At 33.5% G+C, this 24,845-nt stretch overlaps 1 protein-coding gene across 3 annotated transcripts in view; it reads left to right on the top strand.

The window, feature by feature from the left end:
- Window positions 1-11,179: 11,179 nt before the first annotated feature.
- The window catches only part of LOC135849763 (germ cell nuclear acidic protein-like), a 36,194-nt gene continuing 22,528 nt past the window's right edge, over window positions 11,180-24,845 (top strand). The window contains exons 1-2 of one of the 3 annotated variants that reach the window (XM_065370336.1): window positions 11,180-11,431; window positions 15,708-16,074. In XM_065370336.1, the coding sequence (XP_065226408.1) occupies window positions 15,708-16,074 (367 nt within the window). In that variant the 5' untranslated portion in view covers window positions 11,180-11,431. Of the gene's footprint in view, window positions 11,432-11,591; window positions 12,157-15,707; window positions 16,075-24,845 lie in introns of those variants that run through there. The other 2 variants (XM_065370334.1, XM_065370335.1) reach the window with 2 other exon arrangements.

The following is a 24,845-nucleotide window of genomic DNA, read 5'->3' as shown; positions in this document are numbered from 1 at the left end:
GAAAACGCGAATTGGTGATGAAAACACCCTCTCTACCTGTTTCCCTTTCCGGTTAGTAAGAATCATCACTAAAACTAGTAATAAGGCAAGTGAAACAGGACAATGCACAGGAACACATCGACTCGCCTACTCTATTTAATCTAGTAGGTATACTCTTTCAGGTATTCGGTGAGTCAATATTTGCAATCTTAATGAATGACTATGTCATGACCACGGCCACAGCGGCCGTGTTGCCATTCGCTGCCAATTAACTAACGGCGGTTTGATTTTCTACTCGTCAAATTAGGTGTTGACCGGTTCCTCATCTTCATTCAGTGTCCAATAAAAAAAAAACTAGACGCGTTTACACACGTTTGAATTTAAAACAGCTGCAGTGTGTGCCATCGTCGATACGATAGTCGATAGGTGAATTAAATCGAAGTGTAGCTAGGTACAGTCTTCTTGATGGGGAAAAATGCGAATAAGCGGTGTCATTCGAGAAAAGGATTAAACGGCGATTAAATATACGAGATGTTGGAAGCGGTGTTTCAGAATGGAATAGTTTTCATGATTTGTTAAACATTTGTACGGTGTTATTATTTATTACAGTCACACAAATGTAATTGAATTTCTGATTTCACTTTGGCTATGACATTGTAATTGTTATGTAGATGTAGACAACACGACGACGACTGCGACACGACAACTTTGATTAATCAGCGAAAGCAGAGATGATAAAATCGTAAGGTACACGTCTAGGTGCAAAAATTACATGTGTGACTCTGCCTATCAAGGTGTAGGTACCTTATTTTGCGAAGTTGGAATTTTCCACACCCCACCCACTAAAGTTGTTACCTCCAGTGAGAAAATAATTCTTTTTTTTTAAATTTTTCCACTGTCTGCAGAAAAGTCGTGCCAGTTGTCTCCTCATCTCCTCGAGTTAATTCAATTTACTTATTCAAAATTCCTCGTTTCTGCGCAGTAAGTTTTTTTTAAATGATTCCGTTTTCAAGAATAACTTTGCCCAGTCCTTAAAGTCATATTGGTTCCCTATTAAAAATCACCTTTAAATTGAGAAAAAATCAACAAAAAAAACTAGACAGCTGTGCCTTGTGCAGCTGTAGGTAGCAGTGTGCATAGCTTAATTTGAAAAAAAATCAATAAAAATCACTACAAAACAAAATTCATCATTCTGAAGTCACAAAAAAAAAATAATAATAATAAATCACCACCCAAGATTTATTCCAAGTCACCGTAAAAAAAAATTAGGTGTTTCAAATCGTGAAAAAATTAATTTTTTGTAGGTAGGTACTTAATGAACTCCAAAAAATCAATTAGCTACCTACAATCAACACTATAAAAAACTCATTCAAATCCAAAATTGGTAAAAAAAAACACCACGAAAAAATTCATTTGAAATCGAAAAAACATTTTAAACTGACTTAAAATTACCACTGGAAAATCTATTTTTAAAAAAAACATCAAAAATTACAACAAAAAAATTAATGCAAAATCTAAGAAAATTTGGAATCACAAAATATTTTCAAACTGACTTTAAATCATCACCGGAAAATTAATTTGAAAAGAAAAAAAAACATCGAAAATTACTACAAGGTACCTATTTAAAGTAGTCACAAGAAAATTTACCAAAATATCCATCAAATTCAGCATTAGAAACCCCATTTGAAAGGTTCATCCATCACAAAAAATTATTTTTAAATCACCCCCTCCCCTTCCTCCATCTCAAAAAAAGTCATTAAATTCAACTCTAGATAATAAACTCGTTTGAAATCAAACACAAAAACATCTATTTTTCCAAAAAAAAATAGAAATCGTACAAAAAAAATATTTGAAAGAATCTAAAATTTTTCATTTCTATGTTAGAATTGTTCTATACACCCACTTAGTAATTAATCCCTTTTTCAAAAAAAAACTTTTCTTCAGACCCCCCCCCCCTCAATGGTAGACTCACACCCCCCTATTTTGGGAAGAATAAAAAAAATACAAAAATGTATGCTTGTAAGTATGTACATATAAATTTTTTGAAACGTTTTAATTTTTGAGAACAATCTTTTTCTTTTCAAGAAACACCTTCCTCCGGTCCCTCAAATGATGTTGGTCCCCGTTTGCAAAGCCCCTTAGAGTTGAAGAAATGAAAATTGATACTTATGTAGGCACAAATTTATTGAAAACGTTTCATTTCTAGGCAGAGTCCTTTAAAATAATCATCGTTTTCAAGTGTAATCTTCCTGATGCTCTCAAAGTTGAAGAATATCGAAAAAATTGGAAATTTTTCATTTTTGAGCAAAATATGTACTTTTAAATCGATCCCTTTTCAAAAAAAAAAAACTTAATTCTCAGTCCCCCAACAATGTTAACCCCCTGTACAGAGACCTCCAAACTTCCAAACAAGGAAAAAATTGAACATATTGGTAACTTTTTTAAAAACATTTTTGATCTCTTTTCAAAGAACAACCAACTCAAGATAAGTACCTTATCTACATTACCTATATTCATGAAATTATCGTTTCAACAAATCCAATTATTTTTTATTTTATTTTACAATTTAGATCTCTATAACAGCTAAAAGCCAATTAAAAGGGAGGGAGGGAACAAGTTCCTTTTTTAAAGCTTGTGCTGAATTCCCCCCACCCCACAAAAAATTAACTTTCGTGCAAACAATTTCAATGAAATAATTACATATGTTACAAAAAAATAAACACAGACTTCTGAGTTTTAGTTTTAAAAAGTTGAACTAAGTATTTTGAAATTTTTTAAAATAAAAAACGAGTCTTTTTGAAAATTTTATGCAACAAAGTGAGAAGTGTTGTAATTTCTGTACCAAAAAAAACAATTTTTAAGTGAGACATTGACAATTTTATTAGGAAGAATTTGCTTTTTAATGATTCCTATAGCGAAAAAAAACCAAGTACATACATACCTACTTTGGTCAATTTTTGAAAAAAAAACTTTATTTTTAGCAATTTTGTTGAGAAGTGGAAAAGGACTTTTTGAGAATTATTAACAAAAAATTGATAGTTTTTGGCAATATTTGACAAAAAAGTGAGGCTTTTGGATAATTTTTTTTTTTAATGAAAATCTTGAGCAATTGTAAAAAATATTTCAAAAAGCAAAAATTTGACATTTTTAGCAAAAATTAGCAATTTTTCAGAATTGTCGGGAAGTGATGGAATGTCTTTTCAAAATTGTTTCAAAAAGTGAAATCTTTGTTTGATAAAAATTAAGATCTTTGGACCATTTTTGAAAAGAAGTAGGTAAGATTTTTTAGTCGTCGAGCCCACATAAGGATCTATTGCACCCCCCCCCCCCCCGTTGATCCTCCGGGACAACTTTTCCTTGAAGGGGGGGTCCTAAAGAACATTTACAGTCCTTGTCCTCAAGTGGCCCTACTTACATACAAAATGGCGGCCATTTTGGTTGACAGTTCAGCCGAAATCGCAGATTTTGCGTTCCAACATAGGACTTGCACGAATTTTTTTAAAACGTACAAAAGTAGATTGAAAGATCAGGCAAAAATTTCACCTGTCAAAATTTCAAGAGCTAAAGTGAATTTTTTGATTTTTGGTGAATTTTTGAAAATCAAATTTTGGCCAAAAATGAGAGAAAAAAATCAAAATTTTACCAAAGTGACCAAGAAAGCTGAAATTGGTGATATACGCTATTTTCCACATGCCAAATCGATTTGAAACTGTTTTAAACCGTTTTAAGCAGTTCTGGAGCCTCCAGCAGATTTTTGAAACTCGAAATTCCTCCAAAATTTCATCAAAAAATAAAGTTGGAAAGCCGAAATTCATTCTGCAACCTAATTTCAATACGCCACGAATTCGATTGCAGGTAGATTTCGAGTCGTTCTGGAGCCTCCAGCAACTTTTTGAAAATTACTGGAGCCTCCAGCGACTTCTTGAAAACTACTGAATACTCCAATAGATCTCGAAATTCCCACAAAATTTCATCAAATGGAGTTGGAAAGCCGAAATTTATTCTGCAAACTAATTTCAATATACGCTACGAAGTTGACTGCTGGTATATTTCAAGTCGTTTGGAGCCTCCAGCGACTTTTTGAGAATTACTGGAGCCTCCAGTGGATTTTTGAAACATGAAATTTCCCAAAATTTCATCAATTGGAGATGGAAAGCCAAAATTCATTCTGCAAACTAATTTCAATACGCTACGAAGTCAACTGCAGGTGGATTTCGAGTCGTTCTGGAGCCTCCAGCGACTTTTTGAAAATTACTGAATACTCCAGTAGATTATTGAAGCTCGAAATTCCACAAAATTTCATCAAAATTGAAGAGTGATATTCCAAAACTCGCTTTGTCCATTTTCACAACTTTTCAGGAGAGAGGAAAAACAGTTTCCTTTTAAACGGGTAAATTGGCTTTTCAGGCGAGTTTAGCCCTTCATTTGGGTGGATTTATGATGTAGGAGTGTAGGTATACACTTCATCCGCTAAATACTGCTGAAAAAATTTCAATAAAAATGGACAAAGCACGTTTTGGAACATTATTTTTTTTTTTTAATTTTTAGTGAATTGGCTATTTAGGTGAGTTTAACACCTCATTTTGGTAGGTTGATGATGTAGGAATGTGAGTTAATACTTCATCTACCAGGTACCACTGAAAACCCAACTTTGATAAAAATGGACAAAGCGAGTTTTGGAATATCACTCTTCAAATGGAGTTGGAAAGCCGAAATTCATTCTGCAAACTAGGTAATTTCAATATGCTACGAAGTCAACTGCAGGTGGATTTTAAGTCGTTTTGGAGCCTCCAGCGACTTTTTGAAAGGTTGTACGGCATTCTTTGAAAAATTGAAATTTCCAAAAAGTAGCTGGAAGCTTCCAAACCATTTGAAACCACCATGCAGTCGACTTCGTAGCGTATTGAAATTAGTTTGCAGAATAAATTTCAGCTTTCCATCTCCATTTGATGAAATTTTTGGAAATTTCTAGTTTCAAAAATCCACTGGAGGCTCCAGTAATTCTCAAAAATCTGCTGGAGACTCCAGACCTGCTCAAAACGGTTTGAAACAGTTTCCAATCGATTTGGCAGGTCGAAAATAGGGTGTATCACAAATTTCAGCAATCTTGGTCAATTTGGTAAAGTTTTGATTTTTTTCCTCATTTTTGGCCTAATTTTGATTTTCAAAAATTCACCAAAAATCGAAAAAGGCACTTAAGTACTTGAAATTTTGACATTCAACAACTCGGAACTCCCTCTCTCTCTCCTTCTCTCTCCCTCTATCAGACTATTCCGAGAACCTTAGATGCATCCATACAGGGGGTTTTTTATGGAGAAATTACGTCAGCAATTTTTATACGTATTATCTGCTTCGTCACGAAACGTTCGAAGAAGACTATGACGAATAATTTCGGGATATTCACAATCCATTTGCTTTCATTTAGTATTTCACACAAAAATATAGTTTAAATGTCGATCAATTGACTCAGAACCCGACACGAGATACTCAAGTTTTTTGATCAAACAATCGAAATTGATAATTAAACACGTCGAATTCACCCCACCTGAAATTTCTTCCCATTTTCGAATCAGTCTCCGTATAGACATCACGAAACCGCGAGGGGAAGTCCGGACTCGCCACTCGGACTGCGTGGAGAAATTATTATTACTAAACTAAATTTACGTCAGTCAGTCACTCAGTCAAGTTGCAGTGAAATTGTGAAAGTTTTTATAGTGACCATTGCTATAGTAATTAAAAAACGAAGAAAAAAAAAATCATCGGTCCTAGTATCGAAACTATCGCAGGTGCGCAAGCATCGGAGCGTAAAAGTGGATTTGTTTCGAGGTCACTGGGTCTTCTCAATATCTAACAACTAAAGCTCCGCAGCCAAGGACGCGTAGACATTGGAATTCAAAGGATTGTTCCATGACCTCTACTACTCGTACATCTATCTATTTCAGTGGTCATTAATAATTCTTGTCCGGCGACTTCCCAAAATTGCTGTGGGTAACGATTTCAAGTTATTTTCGAGCACGCCAGCGCCGCTGCACGCCACCGCAGCAGCACACCGCACTGCACTGTCGTATGATGATAGTGGATTTGTCGTATACTGAAATCTTCTATTGAACGTACCGATGGTGGGAGGAGGTGGCAGGTTTATGTTTATTTTCAAAATACACTGTTTATGATTCATATTCAACGATCATTATTTTTTTTTTCAAGCGAAAATTGAAAAAGAAACATTAGAGAAGATTACTGTACAGTAATAGCCTCCGCCTTCAAGCGTAGAATTTCGTAATTACGACAATTGTAATGTTGTTGTGATTATGAATAAAACTTAGAATCACAACATTAACATTTGAAATTTTGTCATAGAATTAAGAATAATTTTAAAGCAGCTACGTAAATCTTCTTTATGAAAATCGAATACGTTAGTTGAAAAAAAAATTACGAAAACAACGAATTTTTAGCTGTTTTTCGTTGTGAAGAAATTTTTCTGTTTTTTTATCAGTTTTTTTGAAATGAAAAAAAGGATGGGGTGAGATCATTATTATTTTACAAAGTTGGAATAACATTTTGATTCAAGAAATTTTTTCAATTTTCAGACAGTACCTACTGAACAAATAAAAAAAAATCAAGTGGAAAAAAGCAGGGCTTTTGAAAATTTTGACAACAAAATCTGGACTATTGGACATCTCGATGCTTTTGGAAAGAACTTATCTCAAAACTCTCTCAATCTAAATTTTAGATTCGATCTCTCCTTCCTCCCTGCCTTCTTATTTCATTACTAAAAAAAACTGTGAAGTAAAACAGAAGCCACTGAGAGTTTGAAAAAAAGAAAAATATTGAACTCGTGCTGAGAAATTGGTGAATTACTCTTCGTTTACTACGAGATAAAAATAATCGATAACAAGAAAACCAGCTCTATCTACTTGATCCACTTTCGAACTTCTCAGAGTATTAAGAACCTGTTATGACAATAAAAGTTCCAATCAAAAGGCAGCGTGTTGCTTTAAAAGACTCATTTTTCCAAGTTGGTTCCGAATTTTCTAAGGCTTTTGATGACATAAGTACTAAAAAAAATCGTGATGGACCATTCTGCATTCTCCATTTTATGTCGATTCGGCCAACATGAACCTTCAATTTTTTTCAATTTTTTTTCCACATAATTTTTCCCTTCCAATAACTCAGAAAAACGTCATTAGTTTGCTCGCAGCAGACTCGAAGGGCAGGTAGGCTCTTTTTTGTTTTTGGAATTTCCCGAAGTACTCCCTACCTACACGTCTTCAAATTTGGGTCAATTTTTTTTCCAAGTATGAGCGTGTGATATATCTATACTGATATGTTTTTTGGAGTCACTGAATACGAATATGGCCTTAGTTTTTCGATTGAGCTTCATCTAAAGCCCCCAGCTATCTAGAGACCATCTCCCAAGAGCCAGATTCCAAAAAAATTGTTTCAGTAACGTGACACAATTGACACATGAAATACCTCGTACGATGACTTTCATCTTTCCATTAGGACTCACTTGAGGCCCCCTAGCACCCCACCACATTGGCAAAATTTGAATTAGAAAATGTGGAAGGCCTTAAACGACATCCAATCAAAAAAAAAAGTTTCATATTCGTCCTCAGCACCTCCGAAAACTGTTTGGTCATTAAGTAAGTACCTACTTATGGACAATTTCAGAAAAAGAAAGAAAAATTCGATAAGTGTTTCGCTAATTTTCTCCAATTCTTTAATCCAAAAATTGGCACGTTCGTATTCCTAAATATGTCCCTAATTTATCTTAAAATGAACGATCTACAATTTTTCAATCACATCAGTAGGACCCTAACAGTGATCTTGGATATTGATGACAATGACCTTAGTGGACGCAGAATCTCAAGTGCTATCAATCTTTGGAATTGGGCTATTTTCCCAAAACAGGTTTAATAGTGATAAGAGTGAAAAATATACGATTTTTCCTAAATTCCCTCCCTTTGATGGCCATATTTCCACTGGAAATAATTTTTTTTTCTAATAAATACAACCTGGCAAGCCATAGATCACACTTGATATTTTTTAGCCCAAAAGTGACCATTTTAAAATTGCAAAAATTGAGAAGCAGCCATCCAAAAATACCCAACAGTGTCCACTTGAATATCTTCGACTCACAGAACCGTTTTGAGCAGCTCTGGAGCCTCCAGCAAATTTTTGAAAGTCCCAATTTCGGTAAAATTTTACTTAAGGAAATTACTTACGGAAATTGCGAAGTTAAAATTTACTTTACCTACACTCCAATTTCAAAATGCTGAGTCGACTGGAGGTGATTTCAAGACGTTCTGGAGCCACCAGCGATATTTTAGAAATTCCACATTTTCATAAAACGCCAAAAAACTGGACTTCCTGATCAAAAATCGATCGATTCATCGAACATCGAAAATCAATTCATTTGCGAGTTTCTCCACATGATGGATCATGTTCGAAATAGGTATGTAAAAAATCAATTTCAGCCTCGAAAATACATTTCCAAAATGATCACGATCGAAATTCGATTAATCGAATCTCGAAAATCGATTGATCGAACTCAAAAAATCGATTTATTTTCGATTTTCGATTTCTTATATAAAAAATTAAAATTCAATCTCAATAATAGATTCCCTGATCAAAAAACGACCATGATCAAAATTCGATTTATCGAACTTCAAAAAATCGATTCATTGATCGATCTTGGTCGAAATAAAAAAATCAATGTCAGCCTTAAAAATAAAATTCCCGACGAAAAATTTATCATGATCGAAAATCGATTAATCGAACTCCAAAAATTGATTTCTTAGTGATTTTCGATTCCATAAGATCGATCATGGTCGAAATGAAAAATCAGCGTCAGCCTTGAAAATAAAATTCCCAGCAAAAAATTGATCATGCCTGAAATTTGAAAATCGATTAATCGAAATCCAAAAGTCGATTCATTTGCGATTTAGATTTTATGTAGATATAATCATGATTTATCATGTTCGAAATGAAAAATCAACTGCAGTCCCAGACCTAGATCTCATGATCAAAAATCGATTATACGAACTTCAAAAATCGATTTATTTGCGATTTTCGATTTCATATGACAGATCATGTTCGAAAAGAAAAATAATGATTCCAAATTTCCAACCTCAGAAATAGATTTCCTGATCACAAAATGGTCATGATCAAAATTCGATTAATCGATTTCTTTGTGATTTTTGATTCCATTTGATCGATCATGTTCGAAATGAAAAATTAATTTTAAATCTCGAAAATAGATTTCCTGACTAAAAACCAATCACTATCGAAAATCGATTAATCGAACTCCAAAAGTCGATTCATTTTCGATTATCGATTTCGGTATGTCAGAACATGTTCGAGATGAAAAATCAATTCCTACAACAAAAATAGATTCCCAGATCAAAAAATGACCATGATCAAAATTCGATTAATCGAACTCCAAAAATCGATTTACCTAATAATCGATCTTGGTCAAAATGAAAAATCAACGTCTGCCTCAAAAATGAAATTCTCGACGAAAAATTTAACATGATTGAAAATCGATTAATCAAAGTCCAAAAATCGATTCATTTTCGATTTTCGATTTCATACGACAGATCATGTTCGAAATGAAAAATTAATTCCCTGATCAAAAAATGACCACGATCAATTGATTGATCGAACTCCAAAAATCGATTTAATGATCGATCTTGGTCGAAATGTAAAATCAATGTCAGCCTCAAAAATAAAATTCCCGCCGAAAAATTTATCATGATTGAAAATCGATTAATCGGAGTCCAAAAATCGATTCATTTGCTATTTACTCGTAGATTTTATAGTTATGATTTATAATGGTCGAAATGAAAAATCAATTTCGATCGCAGACCCGTTGATGGAAAACTGGAACTGAATTTAAGAAATTTAAAACTAAAACTAAATAAACTGAAACTTAAACTGAAATGAGTAAAACTAGAAATGAAAACTGAAACTGAAAAAAGCAAAACTGATTTTTGGTAGCTAATTTTTTCAAATAAATTTCCAAAATTACCAATTTGATGGGAAAAAAGTGAAATTGAAACTGAAATGTAAAAGTTTTGCCCATCAATGCCCAGACCTAGACCTCATGATCGAAAATCTATTGTACGAACTTCAAAAATCGATTAATTTCTTTCGAGTTGATGTGATCAATAATTATGGTCGAAATAATCATTTTGTTGTTTTTTTTTTCATTTGTAGTTTTGTTTGTCAAGAAATTCGACCCATCAAATCGATTTGTGAAGGTTTTAAACCCTCCAGTAAATTTTGGAATGTTCAAATTTCCTTATAATTTTACTTAAGAAAGTTGCAAAGAAAGCTAAAATTTACTTTAAGTATACTTACCTCAATTTCAAATAAATTCATTTCGACAGATTTTAACTTTTAAGACGCATTTCTTGGAGAACTGAAATTTCCAAAATATTGTTTAAGACTCCAAAGTTGCTTTAACCATTTCCTGTTGCCTTGGGGTGTTCAAATTAGAGTATAAGGTAGAATGTTGCGGATATTTCAACATTTAAAAATTTGCTGGAGACTCCAAAACAGCTCAAGATGATTCGAAACAGTCTCCCTTAAATTCTGTAAGTCGAAAACAGGGTACATATTAAATTTTAGCTGTCTAGGACAACTTGGTAAAATCTTGATTTTCATTAAAAAAATTTTGCACCAGATTTGATTTTTAAAAATTCACCAAAAATCGAAAAATTGCTATATTTAAAGATGAGTAATTCCAATTTGAATATTTCATCCCTCCTGACCATATTCTTAAGAAAATTTTTCAGGTCAGAATTTAACAGGGTGCATGTAAAATAAGTTGCTAGAAAATCGTTTGGGTTTCAACTTGAGTGCAGTGTTGAGTATTGTCGAACCTTCCCATAAAAATTATCAAACTTTCCTACCGAAATCCCTACTAGGCTCTTAAATTTTCAAGCTGAACACCAAAATGCCCAAATTAGAGTACTTTCCCTCGCACAAAGCCTCACATTAGGCGCTCTCGAAAAAAACCTTCCCTTTCGTACACATAATAAATTATACACGAATCACATAAAGGAGACTTGAACGCTGGTATACGACAATTTGATCAACAAGAGGAGGGGGTGAAATAGCCGAAAGGGCTTTCTCGTAGTAATACGTACGTACCTCGTACTCGTACGTCTACGTACGCTGAAAATTTAAGCTTTTACGCCAATAGTCGGCGGAGCTGATTTGTGTACTGCAGCTTATAGTATGCGCAGATCACTGCGCAGGTCATCTTCCGAAGAATTAACGGAACATTGTCCTCTTTAAATACTTCAACATATAACTTCTATTTTCTAATAGATATTTTTTACTTCACTAATATTCATGCTGTGTCGGTGTTTCGGTTAACACTTAATGTGTGAGTGCTTTTTGTAAATTTCTGTGTGCGGGCGTCCTTCGACTAAATTTCAAAAAGGTAAATAGTATATACCTAATATTAATCGAGTTCTTTTTTTCTTTTTTCTTTTTTTTTAAATTCGAATATTTATTAAAATTATTTTTATCGATATTTTTTCTCATTTTGAAAAAAATATGTGATCGAAAATCTTCATCGACGAAAAAAAAAGAAAACAAATATCGTTATTCATGAAGCGTGTTCGCGCGACTTTGGTGACCGTTTAAAATATGTACCAAGACCATCAAGTAAACCAGTCTCGTTAGCACGTGAATCGGATTAACGGTAACAAATTCACGATAAACACACGAAAAAAAAAACTTATTTTTTATTATCAACACATTAACGTATCAGTTATAGCGTAATATTTTCAAGTGTAATGTACTTTTCGGACGATTATAAAGAATTATCTGGGGCAAGTATTTTCCCAGTGATTTGTTAAAAGTCAGTCATTTTAATCGCGTACCATCGAATACCTATACACGAGATTGATTCAGTTTTCGCGAATTGATCGACCGCGACAGTGTGATCAAAGTGTGGCTGCGATCGTAGTTTTTTTTCTCGTCGATGGTAAATTTACGTTTTTTATGGCAGTGATATGTTTGAAAAATTGTAATTCGTTCAGTTTACGATAAACGGAATCCTGAGTGTTTGAGAAGTGACGACTGATGAGCATGGTGAATTTTAATTTCTATTCGGATACAAATTTTACGTGCCTTTTTTTCAAAGGGCCAAGCAAAAAAGTGGTAAATATTCTGAATTAGACGTCAATTTTGGTGACATTGTAAAATATAAGGTAGGATGCATTTCTTTGCACGAAAAATTATAAAAGAAATTAATCGAATGAAAGTCTGGTTCAAAAATAGGTAAATAAAATATTTTTGTACTTTGAGATGAATTTCAGAAAAAAATGTATGTATCACTTTGGCGTAAATTTTCAATAGAGAAAAATTTCTGACCACAAAAATATTCGTTAAAACTAATGTTGAGCTAACAAAACAAAAAAATGTCAGAAAAAGTGCAAGTGCTCCTTCTTTTCAAAATTGTAATTTTCAGCTAAATTGCCCCCGACAGAATTAATTCATTAATATCATTTTTACCCCTCAAATTCAACTACTTACATTCAAACTGTAAATTCCACATATTTTAAGAGACAATTCATACAGTATGTCTCGAAAGTTTTGCAGACCATTTTCAAATTTTGATCGAACGAGGAGAATAAAAGAGAAATTTTAGTATGTACCTGAAATTCACAGCTTTCTGAAATCCATGATTTTTCGATTTCCCCTACCCCCTCCCCCTTATTTCATTGCTAAAAACCTGTGAAGTAAAACAGAATTCTATCGAGTTGGAAAACATTGAACTCGTACTACTGAGAAATTGGTAGGTAAATTACTTTTCATTTGCTACGAGATAAAAATACTTAATAATCGATAACAAGAAAACCTGCTCTATTTACTTGATCCACTTTCGAACTTCCCAGAGTAGAAACTTGTTTTGACTTATGACAATAAAAGTTTCAATCAGAATGCAGTACCTATGTTGCTTTAAAAACTCATTTTTTCAAGTTCCAAATTATCTCAGGATTCTGTGATGGAAAAAAATCGTGGTCTAAAGAGTTTTTAAATGAATCTATGTCGTGAAAATATGAAGAAAAAAATCCGAATAAGGGTGGAAGAAGGAGTTGATGAAAAATTCACTTTGAGATGGTGCCATTTAGATGACCCAACATTAAGTATTTTTTAAGGTTTAAAAAATATTTTCAAAATTATACAGAATGTTTCAAATTTTGAAAAAAGAGTTTTAAACAGGATAAATATTATAATTTTTGATTTTTTACTAATTAGCCATGGCCAATTAAAAAATGATAGATAAAAAATTCGATAAAAATATTTTTAATAAAATCTAAAAAAATCGCTGTGTTTAGCTATTTTTCTCGACTTTTTTGAAATGGCAATAATGACCAAAAAATTGGCACCACTTTATGCTAAAATATTTCCCCAGTTTGAGAAATAATATTTTCCAAACGTCAATGGGCCCAAAAATGGACGATCTGCAATTTTTCAACCTCTCAGTGGGACCCAAAAAGTGGTCTTTGATTTTGATGGCATCGCGGAATCTCAAATTTTGGACTCCTCGATCATGATTGATTAGAATTATGAAATCTAAAATTGAAAATGAATCGATTGTGGAAATTCGATAAATCGATTTTCAATCATAATCATTTTTTTAATTAGATTTTTCATTTCAAATAATGATTATATTGAATCATAAATTGTGAAAAATCGATTTTTGAGTTTCGATTAATCGATTTTCAATTGTGATCATTTTTTGAGGCTGAATTTGATTCTTCGTTCTAGACATAATCGATTGCATGAAATCGAAAATTGCAAAAAAATCGATTCTTGGGGGTTGATTGATCGATTTTTAATCGTGATCAATTTTTAATCGAAAAAATCAATTTTGTGGCTGAATTTGATCCTTTATTCTAAACATAATCGATCGTATGGAATCGAAAATTGCAAAAAAATCGATTTTTGGAGGTCGATTAATCGATTTTTAATCGAGAAATTAATTTTAAGTTTGTTCTTCATTCTGAACATAATCGATCGTATGTAATTGAAAATTGCAAAAAATCGATTTTTGGGGGTCGATTAATCGATTTTTGATCATGATCAAATTTTTGATCGGGAAGTTCATTTTTTGAGTCCAAAGTTTTATTCTTCATTTCGAACATGATTGATCTCGTGGAATCGAAAATCGCATATAAATCGATTTTTGGTGTTCGATTGATCGATTTTCGATCACGATCAATTTTTGATCGCGAAGTCCATGTCTTAGAATCTAAAATTGATTTTTTATTTCAAACATGACTGATTAGGTGGAATCGAAAATCGCATACAAATCGATTTCTGGTGTTCGATTAATCGATTTTTTGATCGGGAAGTTCGTTTTTTGAGTCTAAAATTCACTCTTTATTTCGAACATGACGAATCATGTGGAATCGAAAATCGCATATAAATCGATTTCTGGTGTTCGATTAATCGATTTTCAATTATGATCAATTTTTGATCGCGAAGTCCATGTCTTAGAGGTGAAAATTGATTCTTCATTTCAAAAATGACTGATCATACGAAATCGAAAATCGCATACAAATCGATTTCTGGTGTTCGATTAATCGATTTTTTGATCGGGAAGTTCGTTTTTTGAGTCTAAAATTCACTCTTTAAATTTCGAACATGACGAATCATGTGGAATCAAAAATCGCATATAAATCGATATTTGGTGTTCGATTGATCGATTTTCGATCTTGATCAATTTTTGATGGGGAAGTCCATGTTTTAGAGGTGAAAATTGATTCTTCATTTAAAAAATAACTGATCATACGAAATCGAAAATCGCAAATGAATCGATGTTTGGGAGTCGATCAATCGATTTTCGATTGTGATCAATTTTTTATCAGATAGCCCATTTTTTTAGAGGTGGAAGTTATTGATTCTTTTTTCGAACATTCGAATATGATCGACCATACAAAATCGAAAATCGTGAATGAATCGATTTTTAGGGATCGATTATCAGATTTTGGATCATAATTGATTTTTGATCGAGAGGTAAACGAAATACTGGATAGGGGTCAAAACGAAAAACTTGCCATTTTTTCGAAAATGTCTCCTCTATGAGGATTCATATCACCTCTTCAAAGATAGCTGCAGAGATAAAAAAAATTCCTGATCAACTCTCAACTCAACATAAAAGTCTTCAATGAATTTTGTCAAAATTCTCAGTCATTTTTTTCGCGATCCGCCCTGTTTATGCATCATATTTCAATATGGGGCGAAGGGTGGCTTTATTTATCATGAATTTTTGAAACATCATCGTTCATTTGCGAGAAGTTTTCGATTTCGTCCACTCTCCCCTCCCTCTCAATTCGGGCTAACGCTTCAAAAAAATGACAAAGTCAAATATCGAATGACTTCAACATTTTCTTTACAAAGGCCCCAATTAAGGGGAGAGGTGTCTCTTTCATTCAGCCTCGAATTTTGAAAAATGGTACAGATTTTCCAATTTAGCACCATAAATAATGTCGATGATAATTTTTACGTTAGGTATCTTAAATCATTGGCTCACACATTACAAAGCCATTGGGGCTTGGGAAGGGAAAATCTCGTGATGGTGTTCTTGGTGGTCACTCCCTTAAAGATCTTTTCAAACCTAAAATACCTAAATTGTGCAAGGTGGGGGACACTTTGCACCAAATGAGTCCATCTTATTGATAGAAAATTACGAACCTTTACAGATGTCAAAATGGTTACTATTAATGTATACGGGATGTTTAGTCATCATCGCCGTAAGCACGTCCCCAATTCTTAACGAAAGTGAATCCAAACCCACCGAAGAATTAGCAGCCCGCCAACAAACCAACGAAGTAGCCCCAGCGGCCGCTCCGGCACCTGCGGTCCCAGCCGCACCGGCAGCTCCGGCCAGTCCACCTGCCAGCAGCACCGATGACGATGACGACGACGATGACGACGATGACGACGATTTAGATCTCACCGATGACGACGATGACGATGACGAAGAAGAAGGTGAAGCTGCCAGTGACGATGACGAAGATGAAGATGACGATTATGATTTCGAAAGGATATTAGACGACATCCTCGGAGGTACGTTCGACTAGTTCACTTTTCTTCTTTTTTCACTCTTTTATTAGTATTTTTCGCAATATAGACTGATAAATAGAAGTTATACGTAGTAGAAGGTAGAACGACACAGCATTGGAAAAATTGATTCTACGACGATAAAAACTATATACCTGCGTTTATTGCAAAAGGTATTTGTACTACACACGCACACAATGAAAATCTGTGTACCATAAAAGTACAGAAAGAGATCCTCAATATAGTATGTTTGTATAGGTAAATTGTGGTGGTCTTCTTTAGCTTTCTTCGTCGGTATATAGTGGGTACGGTTTGAAGGAAAAAGCGTATAGTCGGCGACTTTTCGGTACTTTACCGATATGCCAACATTACCAAGTACAAATACCAGCACGCGCTTTTGCTTTATTATTCACGGTGCTTATCTTGTGCATGTTGCTATCCGGTATAATTTCTTCGCAGTTCGACTCTATATACCTATACCTGTACCTGTACCTGTACCTTCTTCAACAGAGTGTAGGTTATGCGGCACAGACGGCTGCTTTCTCATTCTAATATACGCCAAATGCGGCCACAAGAATGCAACACTATTGTCTTTTCGCAAACAACCTCGTACATCGAGCTATATATACCCTAGACCTACGTATACGTCGTCGCTTGCTTTCAATTAATTATCCTATAGGTACCTACTCCGATGATGGGGACTTGAACCTGAATCTGTAGATTTAGCAAACGGCTTAACTCAAGTACAAAAACCTGCACTAGCTCAGCAATTTTTCTACTTGATCTAAAAAGTGATCACCTGTTCTGAAATCATCATACTAAGGTGGCAAAAGTTTTGAACTGGACAAAGCGAAATCGAAAAATTGTGCTAAAATACATCATGACCCCAAATTTTAGATGCCAAAAAGCGTTTTTCGATTTTTAACCAATTTTTAAAAATCAAATCAAAGCCAAAAAAAATAAAAATTTTATCAAGTTGATCTAGAAAACTGAAATTTGATATGTAACCTATTGTCGACTTACCGAATTCTCCAGCAAATATTTGGCACTTGAAAATCTGGAATATCCAAAATATCGCAGGTGGCTTCAGAACGGTCTGAAAATACCTCCTGTGGACTCAGCATTTTGAAATTAGGGTACTAATGAAATCAACTTTGAAACTCCCTCAAAATATGGACATTCAAAAATTAGCTGAAGGCTTCAGAACTGCTCAAAACCGTCACAAATCGATTCGGTGGGTCGAATTTTCGACAAACAAAAACACAAATGAATCAATGCAATACGAAACACAATGATCATTTCGACCATAATCAATCATACCTACTATTAATAAACCAAAAATCAAAATTAATCGATTTTTGATCAGAAGGTCTAGGCTGAGACTGCAACGACTTCATTTTGAACATCGTAGATCGTACTTAATTATGAAATCTGAATCGCGAAATGATTCGATGTTTGGAATTCGATTAATCGATAAAAAATCCATTTTTATCAGGATCAATTTTTTATCTAAAATTTCATTTTTGAGACTGAAATATTGATTTTTCATTTCGACCATGATCGATCATATAGAATCGAAAATCGCAAATGAATCGATTTTGAAGGTTCGATTAATCGATTTTGATTCATGATCAATTTTTTATCAAAAATTGGAAAATTTCATTTTTGACATTTTGAGACTGAAATATTGATTTTTTTCATTTCGACCATTATCGATCATATGGAATCGAAAATCGCAAATGAATCGATTTTTGTGGTTCAATTAATCGATTTTCATTCATGATCAATTTTTCATCGAAAATTTCACTTTTAACATTTTGAGACTGAAATATTGATTTTTTTTGTTTCGACCATGATCGATATCATTAAGAATCGAAAATCGCAAATAAATCGATTTTTTGAGGTTCAATTAATCGATTTTCATTCATGATCAATTTTTCATCGAAAATTGGAAAATTTCATTTCTGAGACTGAAATATTGATTTTTTAATTCGACCATGATCGATCATATGGAATCGAAAATCGCAAATAAGTCGATTTTCGAAGTTCGATTAATCTAATTTCGATATGATCAATTTTTGATCGAAAAATCAATGTTTGAAGCTAAAATTGATTTTTCATTTTGAACATGATCGATCATATAGAATCGAAAATAGCAAAAATCGATTTTTTAGTTCGATCAATCAATTTTCGATAGTGATTAATTTTTAATCAAGAAATCTATTCAAATGCTGAAATGCAAATGAATTGATTTTCTGAGGTTCGATTAATCGAATTTTGATTATGATCAATTTTTGATCGAGAAATCAACATTCGAGGCTAAAACTGAGTTTTAATTTTGAACAGAATCGATCATGGAATCGAAAATTGCAAAAAATCGATTTGTAATAATGATGGATTTTCAATCAATAAATCCATTTAAAAGCTAAAATTCATGTTACATTTCGAATATAATGGATCATTCATATGAAATCAAAAATCGCAAAAGAATCGATTCATGGGGTTCGATGATTCGATTTTCAATTATTATGATCAATTTTTGAGATCAATTTTCGATCAATATTTGCGATTAAAATTGATTCATCATTTTGAACATAATCGATCATATGGAATCGAAAACCGCAAAAAAATCGATTTTGGAGTTCGATCAATCGATTATCAATAAAGATCAATTTTTAATCAAGAAATCTATTAAAATATGCGGAAATTGATATTACATTTCAAACATGATGGATTTATATGAAATCGAAAATCGCAAATAAATCGATTTTTGAAATTCGATTAATCGATTATCGATTGTGATCATTCTAGAAATCTGTTTTTGAGGCTAAAATTAAATTTTTTAAATTTCGGACATGATCTAAAATGATGAATCGAAAATCGCAAAAAATCGATTTTCGAGGTTCGATCAATCGATTATTGATCATGATGGGTTTTATAACGTAAATTTTATAGCTTTGCAACTCCCTTATAATTATAAAGTTTTACGAAATTTGAACATTCAAAAAATTGCTAGAGACTCCAGAACTGCTCAAAACAGTTCGAAATCGTTTCTAGTCGATTTTGTGGGCCTAAAATAGGTCAATTTGGGGAAATTTTATTCTTTTTGTTTTTCAAGTGGCCAAATTGGGGTACTTTAGAGCTGCCACTTTTTGATTATTGGTATTTTAAAATTGCCACCTTAGTTAAAGCTGAAAAATTAAAATTTTCAAAAATTAATTTCGCCCAAAAATTTGATTTTTTTCAAAACAAGGTGTTCAAAATATGCGAAATTATCTCTACTTTCGACTTACATGATTTTGAAGCTACCAAGTACGATCTATGGTTTGTCAGGTTGCATTTATTTTGGAAAAAAATCCTAGACGGCCGCATTTTGGACATTTTACCTTCCCATTTTTTCTTCTTTCTTTTTTCATAACACTATTTCTTTTTCTTTTACGTTGTAATACCATTAGTATACATAGCAGACCACAAAACTATACATTTTTTACCTACATAACGGCCACAGCCTCGTAGCCAGGTATGTACTCGTACCATGGACTTGCTCTTGTTCGAACACCAACAACGAATAACATCGTTGATGGTAAATTGCAACGTGATTATTCGACGCGGTGTACCTACTCGAAATGTATAATTTAAACAAGCGCCCACCAAATAAATTAATTGTTTCGAGGCGTTAACCTACAGGTAACAGCCTCTATATGTAGGTAATTTTGATTACGATAAACAGTGGAAAAGAAAGAAAAAAACACCAGTACAACCGAGCAAAATCACCGGTAGCCAGGGGTCGTCTTCAGTTCTTCTCACAATACCACAAAATTTTCGCTTTAATAGCTTCCTGGCAATAGACGATCTTCATGGTTTAGATAGCGGGTAGCGGGTCGTGGGGATATGGCCCAAGAACACGTTATGTCGTTCACTATATTTCCAGGTCATTTTTAATTTACCTATTTCTTGAAAATCTACTTAACATACGTTCTTGCTACGAGTATGTACTCCCATCGAACATGAAGCTGATATCTACGGGGCCAATTTCTTCTCAGGTCTCAGGTCTTCGGGTCTTTTGGCTAATTGGCATCGTTTGGTCAAAATTTGACGCAATTTACCATCGTCGTGAAACACGTACCGTGGTTTTTGTAATCGTTTATCGTCGTGTCGTGTTTGCAAAATGGCACACATTCGATGACTGATTATGGCTCTGAACTTGAGAAAGGGGAACTGGAAGTAACGTTGTTTTGCTACTTTCGTTATAATCTTTAACGTATATCGTCGTCGTCGTTACCTACATGTTTCTTATCTACTATCGCTTTAAACAGCAATTAATATTGTCGTTTCATAAATCAATTCGATTTGACATACTCGCGACTCAAAATATCGATATGGTTGTCTAAGGAGTTTGCCAGCGTTTTGGTGTGTGTCTGGCCCAAATACATAATGATGTACCTATAAATTTATCGACGACGGTACCATATTCTAAAATTATTTGAATACTGTTCATTGTCAAGATTAGGTACTATCACTGAACTATTATCCGTCGTCAAAGATGCTTGTAAGGGGAGCAACAAGTTGACTAAGCAAGTCGCAACGGATCGCTGTGACCTCATCTGCTATTGTAAGAACGATTCTTGTTGTAATTGGTAATTGGTTAGTTGGCCAAAATATAAATTTATTCGTCCAATATTCGGACAGGATTGTGTTACTTTCCATTGCATTAATTTCTGCAAGCGAAATTCTTCGTTTGATTTGTTCAGAGTTATGATTCATCTAACTCCATGCATCAGATCATGTAAGAATTGGCAGTTTTCAAAAGAAGAAAGTTCCCTCCCCGAACCATTCAGAAAATGCATAGTCACCTGAAAATGAAGGTTTCTTGCACGCTTTCTGGAGCAATTCAAATTTTTGAAGAAAAATTAAATTTTGCTGGAGTCTCCAGATGGGCTGTAAAATGACGGTCTAATCGATTCGTTGATGGGAGGGGGGTCGATTTGAGCAGTGGGGAACGTTTTAAGTATTTTATTGAAAAAAATGACGATTTTGGAATTTTTTTTCAATTTGGGATTTTTCAAGTTGTAAAAAAAATCCTCAATAGAATTTTGTCCAAATTTTTTCTTATAAAACACCAATCTAGGTGCCAAAAAATACCTATTTTAAAATCAAATTTTGTTTAGTTGACCTATGAAGCTGAAAAAAAGTTGGTCTGGCGACCATTTTGATTGACAGCTCTGCCGAATTCGCGGGCTTAATTGCTTTCAAAGTCATGGTACAATAAATTGCTCAAAAATTCCAGATCGAAATAGCATAGAAAAATAAATCATCAGCCAAAGTTTCCAAGGTTACAACGCACTTTTCGATTTTTGGCGAATTTTTAAAAATCAAATTTGGACCAGAAATGAGGAAAAAAAAATCAAAATTTTACCAAATGGGCTTAGAAAGCTGAAGGTTAAGTTATACTCTATTTTCGACTCTTTCAAATTGAATGGAAACTATCTCGAACCGTTTTGATAAATTTTAGAGCCTCCAGAAAATTTTTGAATGTTGAAATTTCCGCAGAATTTACCTAAGGAAATTGCAAAGCTGAGATTTACTTTATACTCATTAATTTCAACATGCCCAGCCAGCTGGAAATGGTTTTATGCAGCTTTGGAGCCTTCAACAACCTTTTGGAAATCCAGTTCTCCAAAAAATGACATAAAATCTGACAAATTGAACTCGTTGTCGTCGGATTTTCATCAAATTCAGCAGAGTCCTTCATTTTATGTTGAAAATTGCTAAGAAAAAATTTTAGTTTTGAGAATCCCTTGAAGGGGAGATTTGCGCCCTCAAAGAGAAGCCATTTTAGAAAAAAAAGGTAGTTTTTTCGCTTTTGTCTCTACTTAACCTGTTTTGGGAACAATGGTCCATTGTCAAATGAAATTATTTAGGATTCTGTGTCAATTTACTCTATTGCCATCAAAATCAAAATTTTAAGGCCCTTTTTAGGATTCTATTGAGCGGTTAAAAATTTATCAAGTGCTTATTATTAGAAAAATTTGTCTTTTAAAAATTTTTTCATTGCAAATATTTTGCATTATTTTGAAAATATTTTGGAATGCATTGAGGCCAATTTTTTGATCATTGTTTCCAATTTTAAAAAATCTAGATAAATAGCAAAAAAACTTGTGTAATTTTTTGATTTTTTTTTTTCATTTGTATCTACTTCTTTATGAACGTCTTTAAATAGCCAAAAATTCAGCAAACGTATCACTTTTTAGATTTATAATTTCGAAGATTTAATTGTGGAGTGGAATTTTTATGTCTGATAATTTGTTAAGTGACTTTCCAAAGGTCGCCATGTTCGTTGTTCAATTCTTAATGTTGACACACATTTTTGGTACCCTGCACATTTCAAGACTGAAGTTTTCAAATTCGTATTTGACTTTACATATCTAGCGATTTAGTTCGCCTTTGACGAGGGAGAATTTACATTAGGTAGGTATAGTTCAGTATTATGCGATATTCATATTGCATTCTGATTTTTCTGAATAGCTCGATTCTAGTAGCCATCTTCATATTTTCTTTGCTGGTTGATTGAGAAAAAAGCAGCGTCTTCAGACTACAGCTTCATCACCTTCATCGATGGCTTTCAGATTCTCAGTATTTTTCTGAAATATAAAAAGCCATAGTTCAGTACCTAAATAGGGTAGAACTGCCTTTTTCTCAGCTCTTGGTTCTCGTGATATTTTTCGTTCAGTGCTACCAAATAATCATTTTTGAACGCATAAATGGATTTCCATCCACACTCACAAGACTGGTAGATTAGGTACCCCTTAAAACTTTTTTTTCTGTGGTTTTACACCATCTCCAGGTATTTTAAACCGATTTGAATCTTGGTGTGAAGGTGAAGATACTTGAGGTTGATGACCCTGAATTTTCTTAAATTTTTTTCGTCAATTCGTCTCAATAACAACCTGAAAATCTACTTTGAAAATTTCAAATCAATGTGAAGAAAAGTACAAAATCTAGAAAAAATCCAAAACAACCATTTTTACAATTTTCAATGTATTTTCTACCACTGTTAACTCAATCAGAATTCTTCGAGTGATGGCCGCTGCATTCATGGCCAAAAAACCTTTTGAAAACGTGTTTTTCCCATCCAAAGTGGGCAATTTTGGTCGAAATCCCCCCCGCCCTTGCAATATGACATAAAAAGACGTCAAACTTCACCTTCAACTTGAATTTGAATCAAATTCGTCAATTTTGTCCATTGTTTCTTCATTTTTATTTTAAAAAATTAAATCGCACTATTTTGGGAACCCCTAACGTACCTTCCGAGTAACCTACATAGCTGAAATTTACCCCCAGACTGATATGTACTCGAAGCACGTGATATATTGCTATTTTATCAAAACTCGAAATTTTCAATTTTTTTCGACTTGCAGAAAGTAAATTTTTCAAACTTTGAAATAATCAAGTCTAATAAAACAAACATTTCTAATTTCGTTAAAATTCCAATCTATCGTATATTTTGAGTTCATATTAGTTTAGACATGAATTTCAGCAATGTAATAAGTCACCCAGAAGGGTGTCAGGGTTTCCCAAAATAGCCCAATTAAATTTTTCAATACGATGAAATATAGATAAAATTGACGAATTTGGTTCAAATTCAGTTCGATGGTCTAGTTCGGCGTCTTTGATGATATATTGCGAGGGAAAAAATTTATCAATCAAACTTGGCCACTTTAGACTAAAGAAAAACGCAATTCCAAATGGTTTTATGGCCAAAGAGCAGTGGCCACCATTCGAAAAATTCTGAAACAATTTCCAGTGGTGGAAAATACACTGAACAATGTAAAAATATTTTTTGTTTTTTTTTTCAGAGTTTGAACTCGTCTCTAAGTCAATTCGAAAATGTTGAAGTGTATTTTAAAGTCTCTGTTGAGGTGAAAAAAATTCGAAAAAATTCAGGGTCGTTGTCCTGAAGTATCCTCACCTCAATGCCAATTTTCGAATCAATCGATTCAAAACACCCAGAGATAGGTTGCGTAAAACCCTGAAAAAATCATTTTAGAGGGCAACACCCCCTCCCGCCCTAAGTTCGGATAGAAACCACTTATGGGCTGAAAAATCATCATGATCGATGGCACCCAAAATTCGAGAAAAAGGCCAGTCTCACCCCACTTACCTATACTTTAGCCTTTAAGGATTGAACTAACACTAATTGAAAGTAGCAAAGCATTATCATAAATAACCGAACCAATACTACAAACTCTAACACTATACAAAAACGAAACACTTCACATCCTAATAACCAAACAAACATTTCTTTTATTGCGAAATGTTTATTATGCCATTTAAATTACCTATCAATTTTTTTTCGCTTTACCTCAACACTAATAACCTAAAAAAAGCTAAATAAGATCCACCACAATAACCTACAACATGTGATTTCTGTACTCCAAGAGGGGACTGACAGCTGACTTGATTATAAGTTTGCTCTAAAAACTGACTTGACTGAAAATATAAACCTTTTTGACATCATCGAGGAATCCTCAAGATTCCCGGATGTGTAGGGTATGGTATGATATTGAGTCAGCTATGAAGGGATATAGGTAACAATGACATACGATGACTTTAACGGTGGGATGACTTCGCACAGGTGTCAGGTGCGTCGTTGTTCACGACAACTGTGATTTCAATACCTAGACAACACTTGTACTCGTTAATTCTAAATTACATATAACATACTTTCGCTTTTATTTACATCATTTTACAAAGCTTTTTTTAATTTTGTCTTTAGC

This window comes from Planococcus citri, chromosome 1 (genome assembly GCF_950023065.1).
Source record: "Planococcus citri chromosome 1, ihPlaCitr1.1, whole genome shotgun sequence".
NCBI lineage: Eukaryota > Metazoa > Arthropoda > Insecta > Hemiptera > Pseudococcidae > Planococcus > Planococcus citri.
The sequence above is the reverse complement of the archived record's forward strand: the minus strand, read 5'-3'. Positions and strand labels throughout refer to the sequence as shown.